The sequence below is a fragment of the Podarcis liolepis genome (genome assembly GCF_965112155.1).
Source record: "Podarcis liolepis genome assembly, chromosome: 3".
NCBI lineage: Eukaryota > Metazoa > Chordata > Lepidosauria > Squamata > Lacertidae > Podarcis > Podarcis liolepis.
In genome coordinates, this window is record NC_139557.1 from 50,992,319 (window position 1) to 51,017,453 (window position 25,135).

General features: G+C 42.2%; 1 protein-coding gene across 2 annotated transcripts; it reads right to left on the reverse strand.

The window, feature by feature from the left end:
- Window positions 1-200: 200 nt before the first annotated feature.
- POPDC3 (popeye domain cAMP effector 3) lies at window positions 201-18,772 on the reverse strand. 2 transcript variants are annotated; one of them, XM_083497712.1, is made up of 4 exons: window positions 18,454-18,772; window positions 5,757-6,506; window positions 3,776-3,884; window positions 201-2,346 (listed from the first exon to the last, which is right to left on the reverse strand). In XM_083497712.1, the coding sequence occupies exons 2-4, from the start codon at window positions 6,281-6,283 to the stop codon at window positions 2,071-2,073; spliced, it is 912 nt and encodes a 303-aa protein (XP_083353838.1). In that variant the 5' UTR covers window positions 6,284-6,506; window positions 18,454-18,772; the 3' UTR covers window positions 201-2,070. The 2 variants fall into 2 exon arrangements, with proteins under 2 accessions (XP_083353838.1, XP_083353839.1); XM_083497713.1 differs by lacking the exon at window positions 18,454-18,772 and adding an exon at window positions 17,926-18,430.
- Window positions 18,773-25,135: the final 6,363 nt, after the last annotated feature.

The following is a 25,135-nucleotide window of genomic DNA, read 5'->3' on the forward strand; positions in this document are numbered from 1 at the left end:
TTAAAAGAAAAGTACACAATAGATCATCCAGCTCCATAACATTAATAAGATCAAGTCATTTCACACATACTTAATGTTTATGCGATTGTTTCTCTCTTCATTACTATAAAGTTTATAGTATAAAATATTGCGGAGTTGTCTTCCTCCTTGATCTTTTATATAAAATGGTAAAAATAAAATCTGGCATCTTTATAAAAAAATAAATGTAAACTAGCTTCTAATGAACAAGCAGCAAACTAGTTTGGCGCGACAAAGAGGGCTTGGGACTTCAGTTTCTCAAGCAGTAGCCCCATGCCCCATGCCAACCACCAAGTTTTGGAACTGAGGACCATTTCATAAACAATTAAAATTGCATGGGAAGAAGGCATGCTGTTCAAAGTAAAACATTCCACTAGACTCCCAAATCTTCTAGGTGCACTCAAAAGAGCTCATCATATCCCTTTCCATTTGGGCTTAGTTAGTTATGTGCACCTTCTGTCCCTTGAAAAGTATGCCCATCTCCACCAAATTTTTCCATTAGCAGGCACTAAAACCACCACCACCAGCTGTTATCAGAAATCTCACTTGCCGCGTTGGTATAACTATCCATATTAGGTCACTGATTTCCTGCATAAAGATAGGTGAGCAGGACTCTCTTCTGGCATACAAGCAGAAGTGTTTTGCTGTTTCATTCAACACTCTGATGTATAAAGCATTACTTATGGGCAACAGGCATTCAAGCCATCTTACCATCACCATTTAACCAAAGTGGCCACACCTGATGACATAACCATGGAACTGGGGTAGTTAACCTTGATATGGTAACATTCAGTATTTATAATGTACCATATGATAATGACATTAGCGGTGCTTGGATCTGGATTCAAACCTTGGGGAAAATCACAATCTGATATTTCTGTCAAATGGAAATAACAAACAAAGCTGTTGTAGGGATGAGGAGTTATAATTTAAACCATGTCTCCCTGCATTACATGTTTTATATGAACATTCACAAATCTGCTATATGATCTGATGGCTTGCTTTTGTATCTTCTTTATAGACATGGAAGCTGATGGTGTTTCTCTAAGAGCTTGTGGTAGCATGGTAGTAATTGCCCACAGAGCAATGTTGCTATTTCAGTTCACAGGTTCAGCAGGTTTTTGCAGTGCTTAAAAACCTGCAAAACCTATTTGACTAGAGGCAATAGTGGGTCAACAGAAATGAATGTATATACCATGGGGAATGTTGCATTTATCATACTACTACCATTCTGAGAAAACTGCTCTCTCTCCACAGCTAGGGTACCTGCTGCTCCACTTTCAATTAAAATACCTGAATATTCTTTCCCTGCTACATATGTTGCAACAATTAAAGTGACTGGCACATACTTTGTACTCAAAGTAATTACATTAGTGCCTTTTGTTTTCATGTATATCCTCTCTGCAATATCCTGAGAGAAATCTCAAGTCATCACTTCATGAATGTATCCAAGAAAGAAATTATTGTTAGCCTTCTTTCAGGTTTTACAGGCTGTGCAGTTTCCTGTTTCATGTGTCATCTTCTGAAAGGCACTGCACAATGAGACCAAATTTATGCATTGTAATTACCAAGTAACAAGTAAGTCAAGATTACTTTTTAGAGATGGTCTGCATGTTGCTGTTCTCCAAGATAAAACTGCTTGCATAATTCATGATGACAAGGAGGCCTCAATAAACATGAAGAGCTCTGTGCAAATGTCATTTTTGAGACCACAATATCCAAGGCACCACAATTACAACAAAGCTTTATCCCATAATAATTTATATCTGCGCCCCCATCCCCCGCAACATAGTAAGATGAGCAGAAGGAGTAAACAGAAACTAATCATAACGCACGATCAGTCAAGATGGGCATCCTGGTAGCTTAGACGCAGTGAAAGGAGCTGAGCTAGTTTTTTCTCTTCCTTTCCGCTGGAAAAAAATCGCTTTTATTTTAAAGTTATCTTAATGAGAATCTTCCATTTTTTTTTTTATGAAACTGCCACAGTTCATTCCAGGTGCAATGAAGGCAAAATGCATCATGCTGAAACACAGTCACATTTTACAATATTGGTTAATGTTGTCTTGAACTGTGCTGAATCTGGTTTACAGGTTGCATTTTGGGTGCCTCTGGAATGGACACATGATAGAAGTTTGGTAAGCGGATGTCACATCGGAATCCTTTCCCCAGGTTCACTCTGTCATTCAGAGCATAGAGCTTATCGGCAATGTCATTCCCAATTAGAATCGAAAATATCCGTGAGATGAATCGGTGTTTAGCAAAGAGTAAATACATTTTTTTCCTCCTCCAGGCCACATATCGACAGTCTGTTTCTGCTGTGAGGGTTACCTGAAAGAAACATTGGGAGAGGGAGAGGGAAGGGGAGAGAGAGAGAGAGAGAACACAGAAAGTTAAAATTATATCCGTGCACTGATGTCTTTATAACTGAGATCCACCTTCCTTTGGTGAAGGAAAGTGGACCATTATGTGTTTCCTCATTCTGATGCAACGAAGAGATGTGTTCCCAGATCAGTTATTGGATCAGGAATTGAATGCACATCCAAATATGTATCTGAGCATGGATACTATATATAGGGGCAGCAAGTGGGGACATCTTTTGAGAGACCAATTGAGGCCATACACTCTCCACCCTACTCTGTAACCTTTTATACTCCGGGGAGGATCCATTATTACAGTTTAAAACAGAGGTTTTCAACCTTTTGAGTCCACTGCTCCCTTGACCAACTAAATTCTTTCTGTGGCACCCCTGTGGGGCTCAGGAACCCAATTAAGTCACCCCTTGCTTGCAGAGCTAGCCGCTTCTCGCCTTTTTACGAACCCCCTCCCTTGTGGAGTGTTCCCTCAGCCTCCTCTCCCTCTCCTTGGGAGTCCTCTAGGTAGCTGCCACCGCTGATCTCTGAGCTGTCCCCCTTGCCCAGAAGAGAGGTGCCTCCTCCCACTGCCCCACAGGGGCCTGGAAAGTACCTCCTGGCCAGCCCCAGAGGCACCATTCACCTGGGGAGCTTGTAGCCAGGGCTGCTGCAACAAACAGCTGTGCAAGTCTCTGGGAGGCAGAGATGCAAGAGGGGCATCAGAGGAGGGAGGGAAAGAAAGAGGGACAGTGTTGCCTGCAGCACCCCTGACCATCATCCAAGGCACCGCAGGGTGCCACAGCACACTGGTTGAAAACCATTGGTTTAAAGAATGCTGTGCACGTGCAGACAGGAGGAGGAGCATGTGTTCTGTACAAATGGCAAATCAATAGATCTGTTTCCATTTATATCAGCTTAAGAAATGGGCTTATACAGTGGAATGAGAAGCAAGAGGAAAGCTTTCAAAATGTTCTCTCTGGAACTGGAAATCTTTTTACTTCCATCATCATTTTTTTTAAAGGCCTCACTATGTTAGTAACAGAATGCTTGGCTCTTTGAATTTGTAGCACCTGTGTAGAGTGAGCCTCAATATCAGGGAAACCTCACTGGCTGGCATTGCAAGCTATCCCAGATACGAGTATTTACAGAAATTCTCATGTTGAGTGTTTCTGCCTGTAAGCACCTGTGATTTCACTGCTGCTGGATGGAAGAAGGAAATAAAACAGATCTAAATCCATAGCATCCTCAAATGTTTACTCCAGTTTGAATGCTCTACATCATTAGAAAGGACCTTTGTCCCCAAGCAAGCTTTAATTTTGGCTGAGCAGTTGCTGGCGTCTCTGCATCTTGGATTCTGCGAAAGAGAGGATGTTAGATTATCCATCATATCTGCAAAATCCCCCTACCTGAAAAATGCCTTCTTCTGTGGGTCTTAGTGAATCCCATTCAGGCGAATCCAGAAACTGGAGGGGAAAAATATAATGCAGAAATTCCCCATCCACTGTCACTCTGATCCTAACAAAACAGAGCAGTGTGTTAATATGGTTAGCACAGAGAAAAGGAATTAGATTAGTTCTTTTAAAAAAGCAACGGCTGGGTATGGATAAAATTTAGTTTCCACAGATTTCATAACAATCAAAAGAGCTTCATTTTCATTTTGGGTGCATACTAGACATACTGCAGGATATCAAAGAGAGCAGATATTAAACGTTATCTCACACAGTTCAAAGTTTTCCATTTTTATGCCAAATTATGTTGGGAAGTTGCATAATAAATTTCATACATAAAATGTTCATCTTTCAAATGTTATAAGCAGCAAGTGACAATACATTAATAATACCATTTGCACATGCAAGGAACAAAAAATAATTCCAGTTCATGTCTTCTTAAAGAGTTCCTAAATCTCCTTTGCACTGAGTTTTTCAGAACACAAAAATGTATAAAACAGAGTCATCCATCCCAAAAGATAAGCCTGACTCATAAGCTACAGCGCCAGAGGGATAAGGGAGCTGCATTGTGGAATAATGTGTCTTCAGGACTAACCCAGCCTTTTTATCATTTTATCATTTATCATTTTATAACTGAGATCCTCCTTCCTTTGGTGAAGTTTTCCAAAACTTCACAAAAGTGAACCATTATGTGTTTTCACACTCTGATCCAACTAAGAGATGTGTTCACAGATCAGTTACTGGATCAGGAACCAAATGCACATCCAAATATGTATCTGAGCATGGATAGCGACTATATATGGAGGCAGCAAGGAGGGGACATATATTTCATGCATTGGGTGTTAACTGATGGATGTTGTTACCATCAAGATGTGGTGGCACCATGCTTGCTTAGAAAACCTTTTTTAAAAGGATTATTCAACATTATGGAAGGTAGGTCAATCCATTGCTATTGGCCAACATATAAATGAAACCAGTATTCAGAGTCAGAATGCCTACGAGGAAACAGGAGAGGACTTGCCTTCAAGCACTGCTTATGAATTTCCAAAGGTACTTGGCTGACCACTGCTGGAAACAAAATGGTGGCCTTGATTGACATTTGCCAGTTTCAGAAGGGCTACCACGTACAGGCAGCAGATCCCTGCTGACACACAGGGACCAGAAAATGTGCCATATTTTCTATCTACAATGTGACAGATGGAGCTTCCTCTAGATTGGTGGCACATTAGGCACAACTCACACACCAATTTAAGGATTAATTATTTTTTTTAAAGATGTCTCAATTCCCAGCTCTTCAAAGAGATGAAACTGGTCACATAGGCAGCAGTGTTCTCCTCCATTACCTTGCACACTCATAAAGCAGAATGGTTTTAGAGAATACATAGTGGTGAACAAGGTTACTGAATTTAGTGTTCAGAAATATCCAAGTTAATTTTTAGACTTTACATTACATAGCAGAAAGCATGGCTTAGGGCAAGGAGGGAGGCAGAGCAATGTAAAAAGGGAATCTGCTATGAAGAGGGGAAAGAGAAACACGCACTGCCTGGTAATCCTATTTTCTAAAACTCAATTCACACTTCCAAGCAGTCATTTCTCTTTACATTTTTTATTTATATAGGTGCTTTTTATAGAAAAAAGAAAGAAAGAAAAATTATGAAAGCTATTCTTCCAGGGAAGCTAAGTCTTACCAGAAGCTGCAGAGTTAATGTTTTTTGGCACTTGCATGGATTTGTAGACTACAAGTGATAATTAAAACACACCCTTCTTCCCCTCCTTAAGCTGTGGTAGTAGAAATGTTTTTGCACTCAAGTTTAAAGTGTCAGAAATGCTGAGCCTACTGCATTCAGTTTAAACAGGAACAAAAGAAAAACAAAATACAGCATTCTTGATTATTGTTCTGTTTCTAAATTTACAAGCAGGGTGTAAGAATGATACAAACCTTCCTGACAGAAGCAAGGAGAGCTTATCAATTGGTGTTTTGCCTTGCACGGCATAACAGTGCTCCTTCTCCAGTGTAACTACTTCTTCATCACAGCACAGGATGATCTTTCTAAAAATTGTCATTGAAATCCCCAGGGGCCGGAACATAGCAAGGTAAAGCTCCTGGAATTCTTTGTCAAAGGCAACACTCCGGACTTGGTAGGCCACATAAATGAACTGTACAAAGCATATCACAAACAGTATAAAATTCCAAGAGAAAATGTCAGCCGCACAGACATCCAGCCATGACCAGACAGACGAGCAGAGAAAACCTAGTCCAAGCAAAAAGAAGACGTAGAGCAGGCCGAAAATGCCACTTCCACCCATGTAGCCAACAACAAACAAGATGCTGGCCAAATGATAGATTGATCCTTCTGCTTCCGACTTCCAGTTGACACAGATTGGGTGTGCATATATCAAACTGTCCCAAAAACTTGAGTTGTCTTCCATGGCTGGAACATCCAATTGATCGGTATTGATTGTCATCGTCTGTCTCTGCGATTTCAAAAACTCTGTTAAAAAAATAAGGTTCTGACAGAATAACAGCCCATCATTTCTCCAACTTTGCCTTCGTTAGCTGGTCCATGCATTTTATAGCTTAAAGAGATGCAAAGTTACTCAGCTAGGGAAACAGTCTTCTTAGACATCCATACTGTTCCAAGTTGTGCCCTGAGACTTCCTTGTGTGCTTGGTTCATGATGTGACTGATCTGTCTAAGAGAAAGAATAAAGAGGAAGGGAAAGTATAAACATAGAAAGGAGCATTTATACAACTGTTTTGATATTAAGCCACAAAAAAAGTTTGCTTAGCTCAAACTATGTATTTCCAAGGCTTGGTACAGACCTTTATTCGATACAATATTATTATTCATTTGTATAGTATTTTCACTGTTGACTCCTGTGCATGATTACTCAGGTTCAGCAAGTTCAATGAGGCTTGTTCCCAAGTAACAGAAGAATCCAAAGTATAGGAAGCTGACTGAAGGTGGCATACATGGTTCTCCCCCTTCTTAGTTAATCCTTACAATCACCCTGTGGGGTAGGGTTAAGCTGGGAAGCAGTGACTGGCCCAGGGTCACCCAGCAATCTTCATGGATGGGCAGGGATCTGAACCCTGGTCTTCCAGGTCCTGGTATGACATTCTAACACTGCTCCACTCTGGTTCTCTCTTATCTGAAAACATAAGTAGCAGTATTTTATTTATTTATTTTTTAAAGCAAGCTAAAAACTGCCAAAGTGGGCAACATTTACAGGTCATCCTTAAGTTAATGGTAACAACAATAACTTGGTCCCAGTGTTGTACACAACCTTCAATACTATTCTTTAATTGTTCTTATTTGTCCCAGCCTGAGGTGGTTAAAAGGTAAAGGTAAAGGGACCCCTGACCATTAGGTTCAGTCGTGACCGACTCTGGGGTTGCGGTGCTCATCTCGCTTTATTGGCCGAGGGAGCCGGCATACAGCTTCCGGGTCATGTGGCCAGCATGACTAAGCCGCTTCTGGCAAACCAGAGCGGCACACGGAAATGCCGTTTACCTTCCTGACGGAGTGGTACCTATTTATCTACTTGCACTTTGACGTGCTTTCAAACTGCTAGGTGGGCAGGAGCATGGACCGAGCAACGGGAGCGCACCCCATCATGGGGATTCAAACCGCCGACCTTCTGATCGGCAAGTCCTAAGCTCTGTGGTTTAACCCACAGTGCCACCCACGATGGGGTGGTTAAGTAAATATTAAAAAGAAGAACAATGGCTTGAATCCAGACTTTATCTTCCTTGGACCAAGGGGCTCTTTCTGCCCATGGAAGTGAATAAGCGAATAAGCAAATAAGAGTAGATGTGACTTTTGCAGATATCCACCTCCCCCTGCAGCCCCCAATGACCTTTTTTGTTTTTTAAGGAGGGGGAGAATTGCAAAAGTTGCCTTCCCTTTGCCCCACCCTGCTCTATCAGCAGAAGCAAGGACTGGATCCAACCCAATAAATAATGGCAGTTCTAATATACAGGGCATGTGAAAAAAAGTGAGTGGAGTTTTCCAAAGGGATCCCCTCCCCAAAAGTCTGAAGGCATGCAAAGCACATTGGGTGAAACCCAGGGAGGTTGGACCTGATGGCCTTGTGGTCCCTTCCAACTCTACAATTCTATGGTTCTATGAAAACAAGTCAGCTGTTGAAGTCGAGCAGGTTTCTGGCCCTATTGTCTGCCAGGATGGTAGTTGAAAACAATATCTAAGACTCTCTGCCTGCTTTGGAAGAACATCAGGATGGTATAGTAAATGAATTAAATTTTAATATAAACAGTGTTGTAAATTTACATGCACCTCAACAGTCTTCTTATACTTTAGTTTTCAGGAGCAGCTGCTGAATGTCTGAGGTTTTTCTTCTTGTTCTGTTGAAAGTGTAAAGCCCCACTGGCTTTGACTCAGTTCTAAGAGTAAAATTCACCTGTGCAAAATGACATCAAGCTGCAGGCACAGCAGGAAAGCAAAAATTACAATTTGCCTTTGAAATAATTACCATCAAAACCCCTGAAAATAGAGCAGTTTTAAATGTCAGTGCTTTTCTGTGTTAAAGAAACCAATCATCCAATCATTATCTTCCATGGGGAATCAATGGAGCTTATTTTTCCTCAGCCACTCAATCACTTTGCTCTCTGAATGCTGAGAGGATTCAGCACTTCAGAAGTGCCATTGCTGTGCTGAATGCAAACAGAAGCTCAAGCAGGGCATGGAAAATTATCAATATCACATTTCTCAGGTGATATGTTTTAATTCTTTTATGGGCTTCTCAAGAGACCATTCATAGCACGATCTGAACAAGCTGTTGCTAGGCTTATGTTCACACAAGCAGAGTCTCTGTGTAACAAAGAGCTCAGTTCTGCTTCAGCTTGTGTTGCAAATAGTTTGGATGTAGAGCAGAAGAATAAAGGCACGGAGGCATCTTGATAATGTGGAGTAAAATATAAACTGCTTCAAAATACAATGCACAAAATAATTATGGAAAGGGAAACACCACAGGAAGTATACAACAATTCAAGAGATAAAGAATTGTTCGGACCAGTCAATATATGTTACAAAGGATACCTAAAGTGTACCTAGCCATCCTTTAGAAGAGGGGTGGGTAACCTGAGATACTCCAGATGTTGACCATGTTGGCTGTGGCTGATGGGAATCCCAGCCTCTAAATCATGGAGCCTCAGTTTAATGAAAATAGAATCTTATGAGATCAGATTCCCCCCCCCCCATTTCGTGCATTTCAAGAGGGATGACCTAAACCTGTCCTTACTGCATCAGCAAATAGCCCTTTTGACCACCAAGGTATTTTAAGAAACTGGACCAAACCTTAGAGGAGCTTTTAAGAGCATTATAAATGGTTAATGCCTCCAGAACAGTCTGTTTTAATTGCATCCTTCATCATACTTTACAGGCTCCTTATTACAGTTTTTGCAGATTCAGTGTATTCATCTCAGAGGTCCAATCACAAAACAGCCAAGTACTAATCAAAGAATGATAGTTAAGGTGGGAAGCTAAACCACGAGCAGAGTTCAAAGTGGAAAAACACTGCACAAGTGTTGCCTGATGCTCTTAATCCAATGCACGTTACACAAAAGGTTAGAATGGTTAAAACTTAGCCGCATTTTGAAGGCCAAACTAGACCAGGAGCAGGGAACATTTTTTTAGGAATGTAAGTGCCTGCAGCATCTTGTTCTCACTATGGTAGCCCTCAAACAGGACTTGAGCACAATAACACTCTCCCCTCCTGTGGTTTCCAGCAACAGGTATTATGAAGCAAAATTTTCAGCCTGAGTATCACATTCATTTCTGGGCCACATTCCAAGGGCCACATTCCAATGGTGAGGGGCCAGAAGCAAAAGTAGGTAGAGTCTAGATTCCATTCATTACACCTGCTTAGATGCTTCCTTCTATGTGATTTATCAATTATTTTGTTTATTACGTTTATATCCTCCCTTTCTTCTGAGGAGCTGAAGGCAGTGCAAATTATTCTCACTCTGCACCTTCATTTTAATGTCACAATGATCCTGTCATGTTGGCTAGACTGAGAGACAGCGAGTGGCTGAGTCATAGCCACAGACCAGGACCCATCAGAGGTGAAGACCTCTGGTAACTGCAGCTCTGAGAAGGAGATGGATCCACACCACGGGCTTTCCCATGTGCATCCACAGGCACAACTTCATGCCCTTGGATCCTGATGAGCCACATCTGCCATCAGACTCTGATAGCTAGTCCACAGACTCCTCAGGGGATCAAGAGAGCCCTGAGGAGAGATCCCCCACACCCAGGTACCTCGGGACCGTAAAGGAACCTATGTCTGCAGAATACACCAGCCATTTAACTCACCAGGGTGCAGCACTCAGAGCTGGGGTCTGCTACCTGATATTACTATAAAACTCAACTAGCTGCTCCAGAACAAGTTCAGTGTTTTGCCTCAGCTACAGGAGCATTATTTGTGGTCCTGAACCGCATCTTCTTTCTTCCTCCAAGAGACAGACTTTGCCATCCTGCCTGCCTGGGCAACCAGGAACTACTAACCTTCCCTTTTTTGGGGGGGGGCATCACTCCTCCCTAGTGGTGGGCATCACTGCAGATCATAACACTGATGAGCTTCATAGCTCATATAAATTACCTTACCATAGTTTTTCTCTGTACTGTATTTTTTGTTTTTATATATTTATATTCATTTTTCTGAGAAGCAGCTGTATGAAACATGTTTTCATCCCCAGGAATGCATATTCTGATTAGCAAAACCTTGAATGCTCTTGCATTATTTTGAGGAAATACCCAAGATTCTCAAGTTACTCATGAAATCCAGGAACAGACACATTAAAACAGGGCACAGTAAACAGTTTCCCAGAGTACAAAATAATCTAGCAGTTAATCAACAGAAGCCCATAATATAGAGAGAGAATGCCAAATTATTCAGAGCTTGTGAGAAATATTGATTTAGTGGTCTTGTCTGTGTTGACTATTTGTTATTTTGAGGCATGTGCCAACTGCATAATTGACATAATGTACACAAAGGGGAGCCCAGTTCTTGGGAGTTGAATTTGCAAGTTAAGAATTTATTATTGCTTCATTCAGAACAAAAAATCTAAATACAACTCCTGTCAGCATAAGTAGAGTATGCTCTGGGAAATCAAATGTGGCACAGTACAGAAATCAACGTACTGCTGATGGTAAACAGGACTGACCTCGTCCAGAGAAACTGAGTTGCACTCAGACCAGGTTGAAATTCACAAGACATGCTAGTTCCAACTGACTTTAGTTCCAATGGTTGTAAAAAGATTGAAGAAAGATGAACTTCTCTGGATGGGGCTTGTATGCTTTGAAGAGTTTTTTAATCAATAGACAGCATAGGGGGGAAAAGACAGAGAAATATTCTGCTGAATTGCTTGCACTATCAGTTGTAGAAGCAAATCCCAATTCAGTAATTTGCTGCAATCTAATTTAAATGGTTTACATCTAACAGTAGAGTTTAGCAATTTACAGCTGTACAGCTGTCTCCTCCAGTACTGAATTAGAATCACTTTTGTCCAACAAGAGATAACATAAATGTTTCAGCCATTTCTTCCTAAAATCTTTATCCAATTATTACAATTTTCTGGCGCAACAACACATTAATTGTACCAGGAGTATTTTTATAAACACAGACACATCCAGTTTGTCCACGAATTGTTTGCTTGCTACAGGGAGAGATAGGGAATTGCAGAAAATTGCCTCCCTGTTACCATTTCCGTTGCTGGACTCCTTCCATCAGTGGACAGACACCATTGGATACCACCATTAGGTTCATATAGCCATATTATGGCAGTGAATTATGAGAAAGTGCACTTATACATTACCTTTTTCCATTATGTGTTTTCTAATTCAATTGTACACACATTATTTCATTTATCATAGAATAAATAGCATTAACAGAATACAGACCTGCTTCTTATTCACAACCTCTGTTTCCTATTCCCAATCTTATATTTTTTCTACCACTTCTTGTTTCTGTACTTTGTCCTATTACATGATTTGAACTTTCCTTGGAAACTTGGTTTATTTTTTTTTAAAAAAAACCATTTCTATTATGGCAAGGTATTTTCTACACCTTTATCTAAAGGTAAAAGGACCCCTGACCATTAGGTCCAGTCGTGACGTGACTCTGGGGTTGTGGCGCTCATCTCGCTTTAATGGCCGAGGGAGCTTCCGGGTCATGTGGCCAGCATGACTAAGCCGCTTCTGGCGAACCAGAGCAGCACATGGAAACACCGTTTACCTTCCCTCCGGAGCGGTACCTATTTATCTACTTGCACTTTGACATGCTTTCGAACTGCTAGGTTGGCAGGAGCAGGGACCGAGCAACGGGAGCTCACCCCATCACAGGGATTCGAACCGCCGACCTTCTGATCGGCAAGCCCTAAGCTCTGTGGTTTAATCCAGAGCGCCACCTGCATCCCACACGTTTATCTAGCCCTTTATAAAATTTAATCCCTTTTGGGATAAGTAATCATGTTTATTTAACTGGCTGAAATGGCATAGGTGCAAATATATATTTAATTACATTTTAAAGAAAACCAACCCCCAACTTGCCAGGAACTACTCTATGTCTCAAATGTAATGTTTAGTTTTTTTAACATGCAGGCACACATTAAAAGATTAAAAGCTGCTTGTCAGCTAATGAACTGTGATTGAACCCTGTAAATTCAATACAGTATAACTTTGCTGGTATGTTGCATAACCACATGATGTTCCTCCAGGCAATTTGCTTACCAACAAATTAAGTTCAGGAAGCTTTTCTGTTTCTAAACTAGAGACGAGGAGCTTTTCTTATTCTAATTTGTGGGTGATGGGTTTACTTTGTAGAGTATGAGTTTGTTGGCTATTACCCAATGTTTTACAGTTCAATCCTACACATGCCTATTCAGATATAAGATACATTGAGTTCAATGACAGTTGCTCTTTGGTAAGTTTGTATAGTGCTGTAGCCTTAATCAAAACAGGGGAAAGTAGAAGTTAAATAACAGAAAAGTGTTCTGTGTTCTGTCAAATACATGCTAGTTATAACTAATAGGTTTAATATTCATGTGAATTGCACAGAAAAAGCTAGTAGTTTTTAAAGAGATTAAAAAATACTGTGAAACAGGAGGTAGTAACCCCAGAAATAGTCCACTTTTGAAAACTGATCAGGACGTCTTCAGAATCATTTGGTAGAATGTGTCAGATACTCTTACGATCATCCTCTAGATATGCAAAATGATGTTTCCTCAAATCTTCTGTACAGCTGTTAGTTTAAAGGGCTTACTTAATGACATTTGTGTTTGGTGGCTATCAGTGACTGCTCAAGGTTGAATGCAGCTAAGTCCTACTCAGAGTAAACCCACTGAAGTGAAGAAATGAACAAAAGTTAGTCATGTCTATTAACTTCATTGGTTTCCTCATTGGGAGAGATAATGTTGAATACCTTCCAGTAAGTTTTGTTGCTGACTAGAAAGAGTAGGTTGTTGGTTTTGTGAACTGATGGTGCTTTGGCATGCAGAGAAGGGGACCAAGATGATTAAGGGTCTGCAAACCAAGCCTTGAGAGAGCTGGTATGTTTAGCGTGGTAAAGAGGAAACTCAGAGGAGATATGATAGCCATCTTCAAATATCTGAAGGGCTATCACAAGGAGGATGGAGCAAGCTTGGTTTTTTTCCTGCTTCAAAGGCTAGGACCTGAACCAATGGATTCAAGTTACAAGAAAGGAGATTCCAACTAAATATAATGAAGAAAATTCTGACAGTAAGAACTGTTTAGAAGTGGAATGGACTCCCACAAGAGGATTCTCCTTTCTTTGAGGTTTTTAATGTTTTTAGCAGAGGTTGAATGGCCATCTGTCATGGATGCTTTTGTTGAGATTCCTGCATTGCAGGGGGTTGCGCTAGATGACCCTTGGGTTCCCTTCCAACTCTACAATTCTACGATTCTATGGTTTGCACATGAGCACCACCTGACTGGCTGCCTGTCTGCTCTCTCTACTCCCACGCTTAACTTGTAGATTTGCCAAAAAGCAAGTATTTCCAAAAAGTGTCCATTAGTCTCCCAGAGCCCTGTTCTTAAAGCCTTCATGCTTCCAAACAAAGTACGGTAACTTAAGCAACTGCCACACAGCCTTGGATCTAACAAAGTGAAATGTCTCAGAAGCTTACAGTTGTGACCTCGGAAGATCCATAAAGGTGGTGGTGATGAATCACCCAGTTTGCGTTGAAAATATTGCATTCATTCTAAAGCAAGTACTTTTGAGTTATTGAAGAATAGTGGGGTGTTGTTTTTTGAAAGAAAAGTATGTGATGCAAAGTCACTTGAGATTTTCCTTTTATCAGTTTTGTAAAGGCATTCTTATATTATTTTTAAATAAATATCATCAATGGATGTGATGGGACTTGCCTTCTCCCCTTTCCTTCGCAGCCCTCATGCCTCAATCTGCTTCAGAGGGTTCCCCCACCTCAGGAACAGGTTTCAGAGGTACACGGGGGCCACAGGGTGGAGGAGAGGAAGGGAAGGTCCTTTTGCAAGCAGAACACCATAACTAGATTTCACCATGTGAGATAAAGGCTTTTTAAAGAAGCAAACGAACACTGTAATAATATAAGACAGTCATAATGTTTTTTGTTTGCAGCCTGAATGTTTTTTGTTTGCAGTTTTGCTATGCTGCATTAAACCTGACCAAAAAGAAAAAAACCTAATCAGAAAAATTGAAACACAAACATCCGATTTAATCTGTGAACATGTGATAGCAAGAGGAACTGTATGATTTTTCTTCTGAGGTTTTAACAATTATCTGAGAGTAAGTTCCACTCAGTAGGTTTTACTTCTGGATAAACATGTGAAATTTGGTGCAGAAACTCAACATGGTTCTAAGAACTATTATAACTTACATCACGGGTCAGCAAACTTTTCCAGCAGGGGGCCATTCCACAGTCCCTCAGACCTTGTGAGGGGCTGGACTATATTTTGAAGGGGAAAAAATGAATGAATTCCTATACCCCACAAATAACCCAGAGATGCATTTTAAATAAAAGCACACATTCTACTCATGTAAAAACATGTTGATTCCTGGCCAGATTTATAAGGTGATTGGGCCGGATCCGACCCCCGGGCCTTAGTTTGCCTACCCATGACTTAGATCTTGGCTTAAGGGACGGCTTGCAATGCACATATATGTACCACAGGAAATGTAGCTATTTGCATATCCTATTTCCTACAACTGAAAGGATACAATGTAGGATGGATAGTAATGTGGAGTGATGAGTTCAAATCTTGGCTGCTCCAGCTTCCCAAGAAGGAGCAAGTGAAATGCAGAGCCAAACGGCAAGTACTTGCCCTGCCCTGTCCTCTCTCAGCTCGATGTGCTAGTGACACCCATTCATAAAGTGTGTTTTTTTTTCCTGAAAAGAATCCAGCTGGACTGGAGATGTTATATGCACCACTGTCACATCATAAAGCAATAACCCAAACTTTATGATATTTTTTTTTTTTTTTTTTTTTTTTTTTTGCTATTGCAGATAACCTCTGCAAGGACCTGGCTTCTCCTCTGCTATTAAACCAAATAAATCATACACCTCTCCCGGGATTCATATGCAAGTCAACTGCCATCCCATCAACATTATCGCAAGAATGCTGGCACCCCAGGTTTCTCTAGTGACAGACATCTTTACAGCATTACCAAGTAGATCTGAATTCAGTATTATAAAGGCTCCCTTGTTGAATGTGTGCTTTGTTTTGTTTTCTAACCTACGAGCAAGCAAACTGTGGCAAGTGAAAAAATAAACAAGTAAAAAGCACTGGTGCATCAAATGTATCATTTTCCTGCCAAGTTTTACAATGTTCATACATTTTGAGCTGTTCATACATTTTGGAGAAAAACAAATACTTGTTTTATCCCTCTATGCAGGTTGGTATACAAATTAAATTTATTATTATTATGTGCTAGCATCCTACCTAAGGGCTTTCCATGTTCACTGACACTTAAGAACCTTTTGCATTGCCAACACCCATTCATGATGCAAAGAATGCCTCTGGTCTTATGTAAGAGTACATTTCTCTCATTAGACCACAACCAGACTCCGCATACCCTGGAAAATGGGCAAGTGCTTCCAGTGTCCCTGCAACATTTAATGCTGTTCTGTCTCTTGTTAAAACCTGTACCCACTTGCTGAAGGAAGTGGTGAATCTGTGGTTAACTCCCATCAGCCCCAACCAGCATGGCCAATGATGGGAGTTGAAGCCCAACAAAATTCTGAATGGCCAGATTATCTATCCCCACTGTAAATACGCCATGTACAAAATTGAACCGGATCTACATAGAGTTGAATTGAAAATCCCAAGTCCTTTCTTATATCAATGGGGCAAATAATTATAGCCACTTTGGTGTATTGGTGAAGACCACCAGGAGACTAGGGTTCAGATCTCTACTCAGCCATGAAGCTCACTGGGTGATCTTGGGTCAGTCACTAACTTACCTCACAGGGTTGCTGTGGGGATTAAGGAGGGGGTGAACCATGTATTCTATCTTGTGCTCCTCTGAGAAAAGGGTGGGATATGAATGCAGTAACTAAGTAAGTATTTCTACCTCATGGTTGGCTTCCAACCTACAAACTGAAAACATGGCTATGCTTCTTATTATTTATTTGCTGTATTTATATTCTGACTTTCTTCCATCATAGAGCTCAAGCAAGTGTGTGCATGAGTTTCCCAGGTGATCTCACACTGAGGAACTCTGCTGCAGGCAGCTGATTGTATGTCATATGCCTTCAGACCATGCCCTTCCTTCTAAGTCCCTATTGGACTCTGTGGGACTTATGGTACTTCAGAGTGGCATAAGATTGGGCTAGGTGTAGCCAAGGAGGGGAACAGGGGACAGCTGCCATCCAAATCAAGTAAATAAATAAAAATACTTAACTAATTGACCAATAACGTTGCAGATGGCTCAGTTCTGACCCGCCTAACATAAATCCTGGCTAGGCACATGGATGCAAGTGAGTCTTATCTAGGCCATAGCTCAACAAAAACACAACACAATCTGTTTGTTTTAATGTGAGCCTCCTTGGCTTTGTCAAAGAAGGTCAAGAAAAGAATAAAATCCACAAAAAGTCTTGTAGCACTTAAAAAAACTAACAAATGTATTACTGCACTAGACCTTTGTTGAATCTAGTCCACTGAAGCTTATGTTAGTTTTGAAAAGTGCTGCAAGGCTGTGGTTCCTGCTGCAACAAATTAACACAGCAAGCCCTCTCTAAACTGAGGCAAGAAAACGTCTTAGTGAATAAAAGTGTGTACAAAAAGGCTGAAGTTTCGATCTTGGACTAGTTACACATAAATTTTAGTGTTATGATTTGGGAATGCCCAAAGACTATTTTTGGTATGCGCTAATTTGTAATTGTCAGATTAGTGTGACAGAACCATAGTTCTAGACTTGGAAGGGATCCCCGAGATCATCTAGTCCAGGGTTTCCCAAACTTGGGTTGCCAGCAGTTTTTGGACCACGGTTCCCACCATCCCTGACCCATTGGTGCTGCTAGCTAGGGAGCATGGGAGTTGTAGTCCAAAAACTGCTGGAGACCCAAGTTTGGAAAACCCTGATAGTCCAACTCCCCATTTCAGCCTTGTTGAGCAGGCACAAATTATCATTTCAAGGAAGGCCTGTGGTCCAGCACTCCTCATTTTAGAAATTAAACCCTGCAATAGGGACTGGGACCATTTAAGATGCCGGGTCAACTCAGAAGTGGCACCCATGAATCTTAATTGTTCCCCCTTCAAAATACAGTGGTACCTCGGGTTACATACGTTTCAGGTTACATACGCTTCAGGTTACACACTCTGCTAACCCAGAAATAGTGCTTCAGGTTAAGAACTTTGCTTCAGGATGAGAACAGAAATCGGGCTCCGGGGGCGCGGCAGCAGCAGGAGGCCCCATTAGCTAAAGTGGTGCTTCAGGTTAAGAACAGTTTCAGGTTAAGAACGGACCTCCGGAACGAATTAAGTTCTTAACCTGAGATACCACTGTATTCTTAAATAGCATGACATACAAAGTAACGCCTGCTCCTTGCTATCCCCTGCCCCAAGCTGGGCAAAATCGTCCCTCCGTGCTTACACTTCCTTTCCCTTCGCTCCAGGACTGCCTGGCTCTCTTATCTCCCCGCGGCAGACGGAAGGGGCCGATCAGTGCCTCTTCCCGCTCCGGGGCAAAAGGCCGAGCGGGCAGCTGTGCCGGCGTCCTCAAAGTGCGCCCGCCCGCCCGCATGAGCTCGCCGCCTCCCGGAGTTCAAGGGGAGCCGGCGCCTGAGGCGCTCAAGGCGGCGACCGCAAACCCTCCCAGGGGGCTCGGTCCCAGAGCAGCGCACGAACTCGAGCGAGCCAAGTTCAGAGGGTGGGGCTTCCCGGGAGCCTCGCGCCTCGGCAGCCTTTCCCAGTACAGCTCTGGGCTGGCAAGCGAAACCCATCCGCCGAGGGGACCGGAGAAGCAGCGCGCGAGGCTCCTCGCCTCTCCCGAGAAGCGCCCTCGGCAGCCGTGCCAATGAACCCCGAAGACACACACACACAGAGAGAGCCGCCTCGCTTTTCCTTCCCTCGTCTGGAAAATCTCTCCGCGTGTCCTTTCCCCCCTCTCTCGTCCCCTTACCTTGCCACCAAGTTTGCCCGCCAACGCCGGCGACGCGCCTCCGTCCCTTCCTCAGCCCCGTCCCGCCGCGCGCCTGGCAGCGCTGCCGCCGCCGCTGAGAGAGGCAAGCCGAGGCTTTGACTAAAATAGGCAGCGAGGGGACCGCCGCGAGAAGGGCTGCGGGCGGCGCCTGAGGAGAAGAGCGACCCCCAGCGCGCAGGCTTCCTGACACAACTTCAGCTGCTGCTGCCGCCGCCGCCGCCGGACGACTTCTTGGGCGGCCCCTGCCCGGGCATGTGGCGGCTCCTTCTGCCGCCACTGGGACGGCGCCGTCGGTGCACGCGGAGCGGGGATTGGCTAGAAGGCCCAGCAGCTGCCTATGGAGGACTGCCTCCCCCGCGGAGCCCACGGGTGTGGACTCACTGGGGGGGGGGGGCTGCCTGACGCGGGAAGCCTGTTGTGGGGTTGATGGCAAGTGGGAAAGGACACGGGAGTACCCAGGACCATATGCAGAATGCATTTCCCCCTCTGTAATACCCTTTTTGCCCGCCACACACACATGCAGCTGGAATACAGGAATTCCACAATATTTTATTTATTAAGGAATAATAATAATAATAATAATAATAATAATAATAATAATAATAATAATAATAATAATAATAATATTTATACAGAATGGTTTCCCCAGCCACGCTGGGCGGCTTCCAACAAAATATTAAAATACAATAGTCTGTTAAACATTAAAAGCTTCCCTAAACAGGGCTGTCTTCAGATGTCTTCTAAAAGTCTGGTAGTTGTTTTTCTCTTTGACATCTGCTGGGAGGGCATTCCACAGGGCAGGTGCCACTACCGAGAAAGCCCTCTGCCTGGTTCCCTGTAACTTGGCTTCTCGCAGCGAGGGAACCGCCAGAAGTCCCTCAGCACTGGACCTCAGTGTCCGGGCAGAACAATGGGGGTAGAGATGCTCCTTCAGGTATACAGGACCGCGGCCGTTTAGGCCTAGGGCTCTAAAGCCCAGCACTTTGAATTGTGCTCGGAAATGTACTGGGAGCCAATTTAGGTCTTTCAAGACCGGTGTTATGTGGTGTCTGTGGCCGCTCCCAGTCACCAGTATAGCAGCCACATTCTGGATTAGCTGTAGTTTCCAGGTCACCTTCAAAGGTAGCCTCACGTAAAGCATGTTGCAGTAGTCCAATCACTATTCTGAAGCAGTTAACAATTACACACACACACATTCATGTATCTCAAATCCCATTACAGATGGAGACTGGAATAAGGTTTCATTAAAGGATTTCCTAGGCTGCTTGCTGAAAGTGTCCTGACAAAGGATAAAATCCAAACAACTATTTCAACAGCTGATGAAACTATATTGTTATAGCACAGCTAAAAAGTTGACATCCCTACTCTATTTTTATTATTTAGATGTTCATTTTTTTCATTTTCATTTCTTTAATGCTATATTTGAAACATATGATTATTTTCATTTTATTTCTTTTATGTCTCTTCAAAGTCCCCCAAGCTCCCACTTGTTATTGACTCACATCTTTTAGATTACGAACCTAGCACACCTAATCTGCTTTACGACAGCAGCTGTCACACTTGCTCAAACTGATGGCATTTTCTTTTCTTCCGAAATTAAACATTTCCTTGGAAGACTTGTGGAGAGGTAGATAGCTTCTACACCCCCCTTTTTTTGTAATGATATTTTGATCCTACAATGTATGAAACAGGCACCTGTCCTTGACTTGCAGGCTTCTTCAGATCCTTTCAACCTTTTCAGGCAGGAATTAAAATGAAGCTCCAGTTTGTAAGGAAGTATTATCAGCTCTTTCTAAAGGGAGGATTTCCACAATAATTCATTTTTAAATCATGCTGAAGCCTCAACAAAAGTTGACTATTCAGAGGATTCTTGTAAATGTTCTGAACATAAGAAGAGCCCTGCTGGAACAGAACAGAAGTATCCTATTTCCCACAATGCACTTGGCAATGCACAACAGGTGGAAATTCCCCTTCCTTATAGTTATTCCCAAATAATGGGTATTCAGAGGCACACTGAGCCTGAAACCTGGAGTTTCCATATAGCCACTGTGACTACTAGCTGTTGATAGGTGTATACATACTTCATGAGTTTGTTGAATACCCTCTTAATTTCAACTAAGCTTCACAACATTACAGAATCCTAGAGTTGGAAGGGACCACAAGAGTCATCTAGTCCAACGCCCTGCAATGCAGGAATGTTTTGCCCAATGTGGAGCTCAAGCTCATGACTGAGTCTCATGCATTACCAACTGAGCTATCTCATTGCAGTGAATTCTATTAATCGAACAAGAAACACCCCAAATGTCTTTATCCTTCAGAAAGGTGTTCCAGCCCATTGATCACTTGGTTGCCATATTCTGTTCCTTCTACAATAGCCTTTTTGAAGTGCAGAAACCCGAACTGTGCACAATATTCCAAGTGTGATTGTAAAGGAATTGAACTTTACTGTCCAGGACTGTTTGTATGGACCTTGTTTCTATGGACTGCTGTGTATTACATGTGAGTTAATCTTCTTTCTTACTGTAGCATGTGCCATTTTCTGTATTCACACCGTTTTTCTCCCGCAATATCTCCATGGCATGGAATTAAAACCTCTCCATCTGCACAACAATGCACAAAGAGTAACGAGTGCTTGACCCAGAGACCCACTGTTGGAAGCTATGAGTGCAGGATCCACGTGTGTGCTTGGTCTTCAATTTTTTCCACATGCTGCATTACTCTCACTAGTTTGGAACATATGACTGCTGTTTGCAGTAAGTGCATACACCACCATTGCTTTGGCATTCACAAATGTCAGCTAACACCCAAGATTAGTTTGGAAACAAATCCACAGGTAGCAATGGCATTGTTGTGTTTAATTTAATGGTCTGAAAACAGGAACACATCCCATTTAAAAGCCCACCAGGTTTATTATGCTGCTAATGAACAATAAAATTTATTAACTTTGAGACAATGAATGGCTTTGAGACTGCTTTATAATGAATCACTCTTAGACAATGAGCTTGCTATGTTACTGATTAATTTTCTGCTTTGCTTCTGTTCTGAGACGCAAAATAAAAACACTTTTGTTAGAGGAACATTCAAGCATCAGATCCATTTTATTGTCTTTTTTTCTTTAAGCTATTGTCTGATGGAGTAGTTTGTGTTACAGTTTCAGAAAACACTGACGGTGCCGAAGATTTAAACATCTTAATCCTGTGAGATGAATTTGGAGGATGGTATACCATATTACTGCGCCGGCAAAGTGACATCATATCGTGTTGCACTGCAGATTGACTGAGGTTTTCTGTGCCAGTACAATAGTGCTCTGTTGTTTGGGGCTACTGTTGATTGGGGCTACTCCTCTGGAAACAGCCATGTGCCCCATAGCAGTCTCGTACAAAACTATTGCATGTCTCAAAAACTGGGGGAAGGGAGGTTATAACTGCACGTGCTGATGTGCATTAGGCTTGTTGGTGCAACTCCAAAAGTTAAACTGTGGTGGAGCTCAGTCCTGGTGTTTGATTTCAGCCTCAGAACTCAGCCATAGAACATATGAAGAAGAGGTGATAGTGTCCCAGAGTAAGAATGACTGATTCCACCGCACATTGGGGATTATGAAGAAGGGAGAGGGACCATACTTCAGATGAAGAGCACATCTTTTGAATGCAGAAGGTCTGACATTTGATCGTTAGGTAAAAATGATCAGGTACGAGGTGATGGAAAATACTCTTTGTAGAGAACAGTTAGCCCATGCAGTGATGTCCAGATGCTGTGGGCTATGCATTCCCATCATCCCTGATTAAAAGTAGTGGTGTAGCAGTTAAGAGCAGTAGACTTGTAATCTGATGAACCGGGTTCGCATCTCCGCTCCTCCACATGCAGCTGCTGGGTGACCTTGGGCTAGTCACACTTCTTTGAAGTCTCTCAGCCTCACTGACTTCACAGAGTGTTTGTTGTGGGGGAGGAAGGGAAAAGAGAATGTTAGCCACTTTGAGACTCCTTTGGGTAGTGATAAAGCGGGATATCAAATCCAAACTCTTCTTCTAACAAGGGCCATTGATAGAAATCACAATCTGTACACTGTGAATCCTTTTCACTGCATGCGCTACAAATTCAGCTGTATACGTATTTGATCTATAGATATGAGTGCAAACCCCTAGCAATCTAGCTCATGCTGTTGAAGTCAATCCTCTCCAAACATATGCACTTATTTACAACCCCTAGGAAGAGTAAGGTCCTTAATATTCCCCAGTCAGAGTTGCACAATACTGTTTCTTGAAGAGATGCTATGACTCATGTTTCTCTGGAAACACTGAAGGAACATGAACAGCCTTCTACCATATACTCTGGCAGTGGCTCTGCAGGACAAGTTAGATTCTTTTTAACTGGAGATGCCAGATATTGAACCTGGAAATTTCTGTTAATGGGATTGTTTGTTGTATATTTTATTATATTTATTATAGCTTGTATTTTATTATATTTTAATTGTGCATTTTTTATTTTAAATATTATTTTAATAGCATTAAGTGGTGCATTAATCAATTCGTAACTATATAACCCTAACTCTCCCCTTCATTGGAACAGTATCATGGCCAATATCTTATTGATTTTGATATGATTCGTTTGTGAGCGCAGACCAAAGCTGCATTTGACCTTATAAAAAGCAGTTGTATTCCACATCCTTTCTCAGAGTCTCCATCCTTGTTTATAATTCTGAGGTTGTGACAGCAAATATATGCTATCATATCATCCTCCTGCCCTGCCCAAATCCTATACCTCGGGTTAAATACGCTTCAGGTTACATACGCATCAGGTTACATACGCATCAGGTTACAGACTCCGCTAACCCAGAAATAGTGCTTCAGGTTAAGAACTTTGCTTCAGAATGAGAACAGAAATTGTGCTCCGGCGGCATGGCAGCAGCAGGAGGCCCCATTAGCTAAAGTGGTGCTTCAGGTTAAGAACAGTTTCAGGTTAAGAACGGACCTCCGGAATGAATTAAGTACTTAACCCAAGGTACCACTATACAGGCATTTATTCAAAAGTTTAATTCCACAGATGACAGCTCAGCTTATTTTGAAATGAGCTACATAGAAATTAGTTGGGCATGAAGCATTGAATTGAGGTGATTGTATATAGTAGGATTCCATGTTAGAAGTCATCCCTGACCCTCCTGACATCTAAGTTTTAGCCTTTCTTGCCTTGATAAAGATTTCACAGGAAGCATCAGTGTCTATTGCTGTATCTGATCTTCCTCTGCTAGTGCTGGATCCTGCACACTTGAGCCTTTGAGCCACTGCCTCAGTACCAGATCTTATAGGATCAGACATATGTTCTGGAATATGGTTGATTTTCTCTCTTCATGTTCTGCCAGCCTTAGACTGATGTGATATCCTGCACGATGGTGGGATAATTATTATAACTTTTCATAGACAGTTTTGTCACCTGTGACTTGAGTTGAGTTTACAGATTGTCATCATACTATATGTGTTGATTTTCTTAGCGATGCCAGGATCACCAACACTCCCTTTTAAATTGGCCACTGTAGTAATATTGCTTTTATGTACCGTAATTATCACTGTCGGTCCATTTTGTGTTTCACCTCACTCTACAACATGCACACAAACACATGCCAATCATGTTTACACACACTTGTCAATTAATTTATGGTTACACTTCCTGCATATGAAGTTCCTGCTTATGATGAAATGGACTGCGGTCCACAAAACTGATGATAAATTTTAAGGTGCAAAACTCTTTCCTATTTTGGTTGCAACAAATTGCAACAGATTATATGGCTGCCCCTCTAGAAATCCAGACATAATTGTTTTCTATATTCTATATTTCTCCTACACAATCTAGTGGGCTTTTCTTTTCTTGGTCATTCATTGTAATCATCTGGACAAAAAAGCACCACCTGAGTGTAAAAAACCTCAAACCTCAGCTCCACAATATGGTAATGCACTGCTGTAGATGGTTAGATATAGAAATTAGATAAAGGTAAAGGGTAAAGGGACCCCTGACCGTTAGGTCCAGTCGTGGCTGACTCTGGGGTTGCAGCGCTCATCTCGCTTTATTAACTGAGGGAGCCAGCGTGCAGCTTCTGGGTCATGTGTCCAGCATGACTAAGCCGCTTCTGGCGAACCAGAGCAGTGCACGAAAACGCCATTTACCTTCCTGCCGGAGCGGTACCTATTTATCTGCTTGCACTTTGACATGCTTTTGAACTGATAGGTTGGCAGGAGCAGGGACCGAGCAACGGGAGCTCACCCCATCGCTGGGATTTGAACCGCCGACCTTCTGATTGGCAAGCCCTAGACCCTGTGGTTTAACCCACAGCGCCACCCGCATCCCAGAAATTAGATAGAAGCAACCAAATATGCAACATCCTTGGTAAGCTAAAATCATGGATAGGCAGACTGTTGTCATCCTGATATCAGTGAGAAATTCCAGGGGCTATAGTCCAAAGTTTAGGGTTTAGATTCCTTCCAATGCAAAAGCACTGGACACACATTGTCACACTGTAATAAATGCTTTGTTTTCAAATATAAAAGCAGAGACAAGTGATGGGAAATACACTGCTATAAGCAGCACAGCCTGCACCATATTTCCAAATAACGATTTGTACAGCCCCCATCTCAGGGCAAGGCTGTATGCACATGGCATCTTTCTATCTCTA

Coding starts and splice junctions, on each gene's coding strand:
- POPDC3 (XM_083497712.1), bottom strand. CDS start 6,283: ATGACAATCAATACCGATCAATTGGATGTTCCAGCCATGGAAGACAAC. Junction 3,885..5,756: donor TCCTTGCTTCTGTCAGGAAG/GTTTGTATCATT, acceptor CTGTTTTGTTAG/GATCAGAGTGACAGTGGATG. Junction 2,347..3,775: donor CAGAAGAAGGCATTTTTCAG/GTAGGGGGATTT, acceptor TGTTTCTTTCAG/GTAACCCTCACAGCAGAAAC.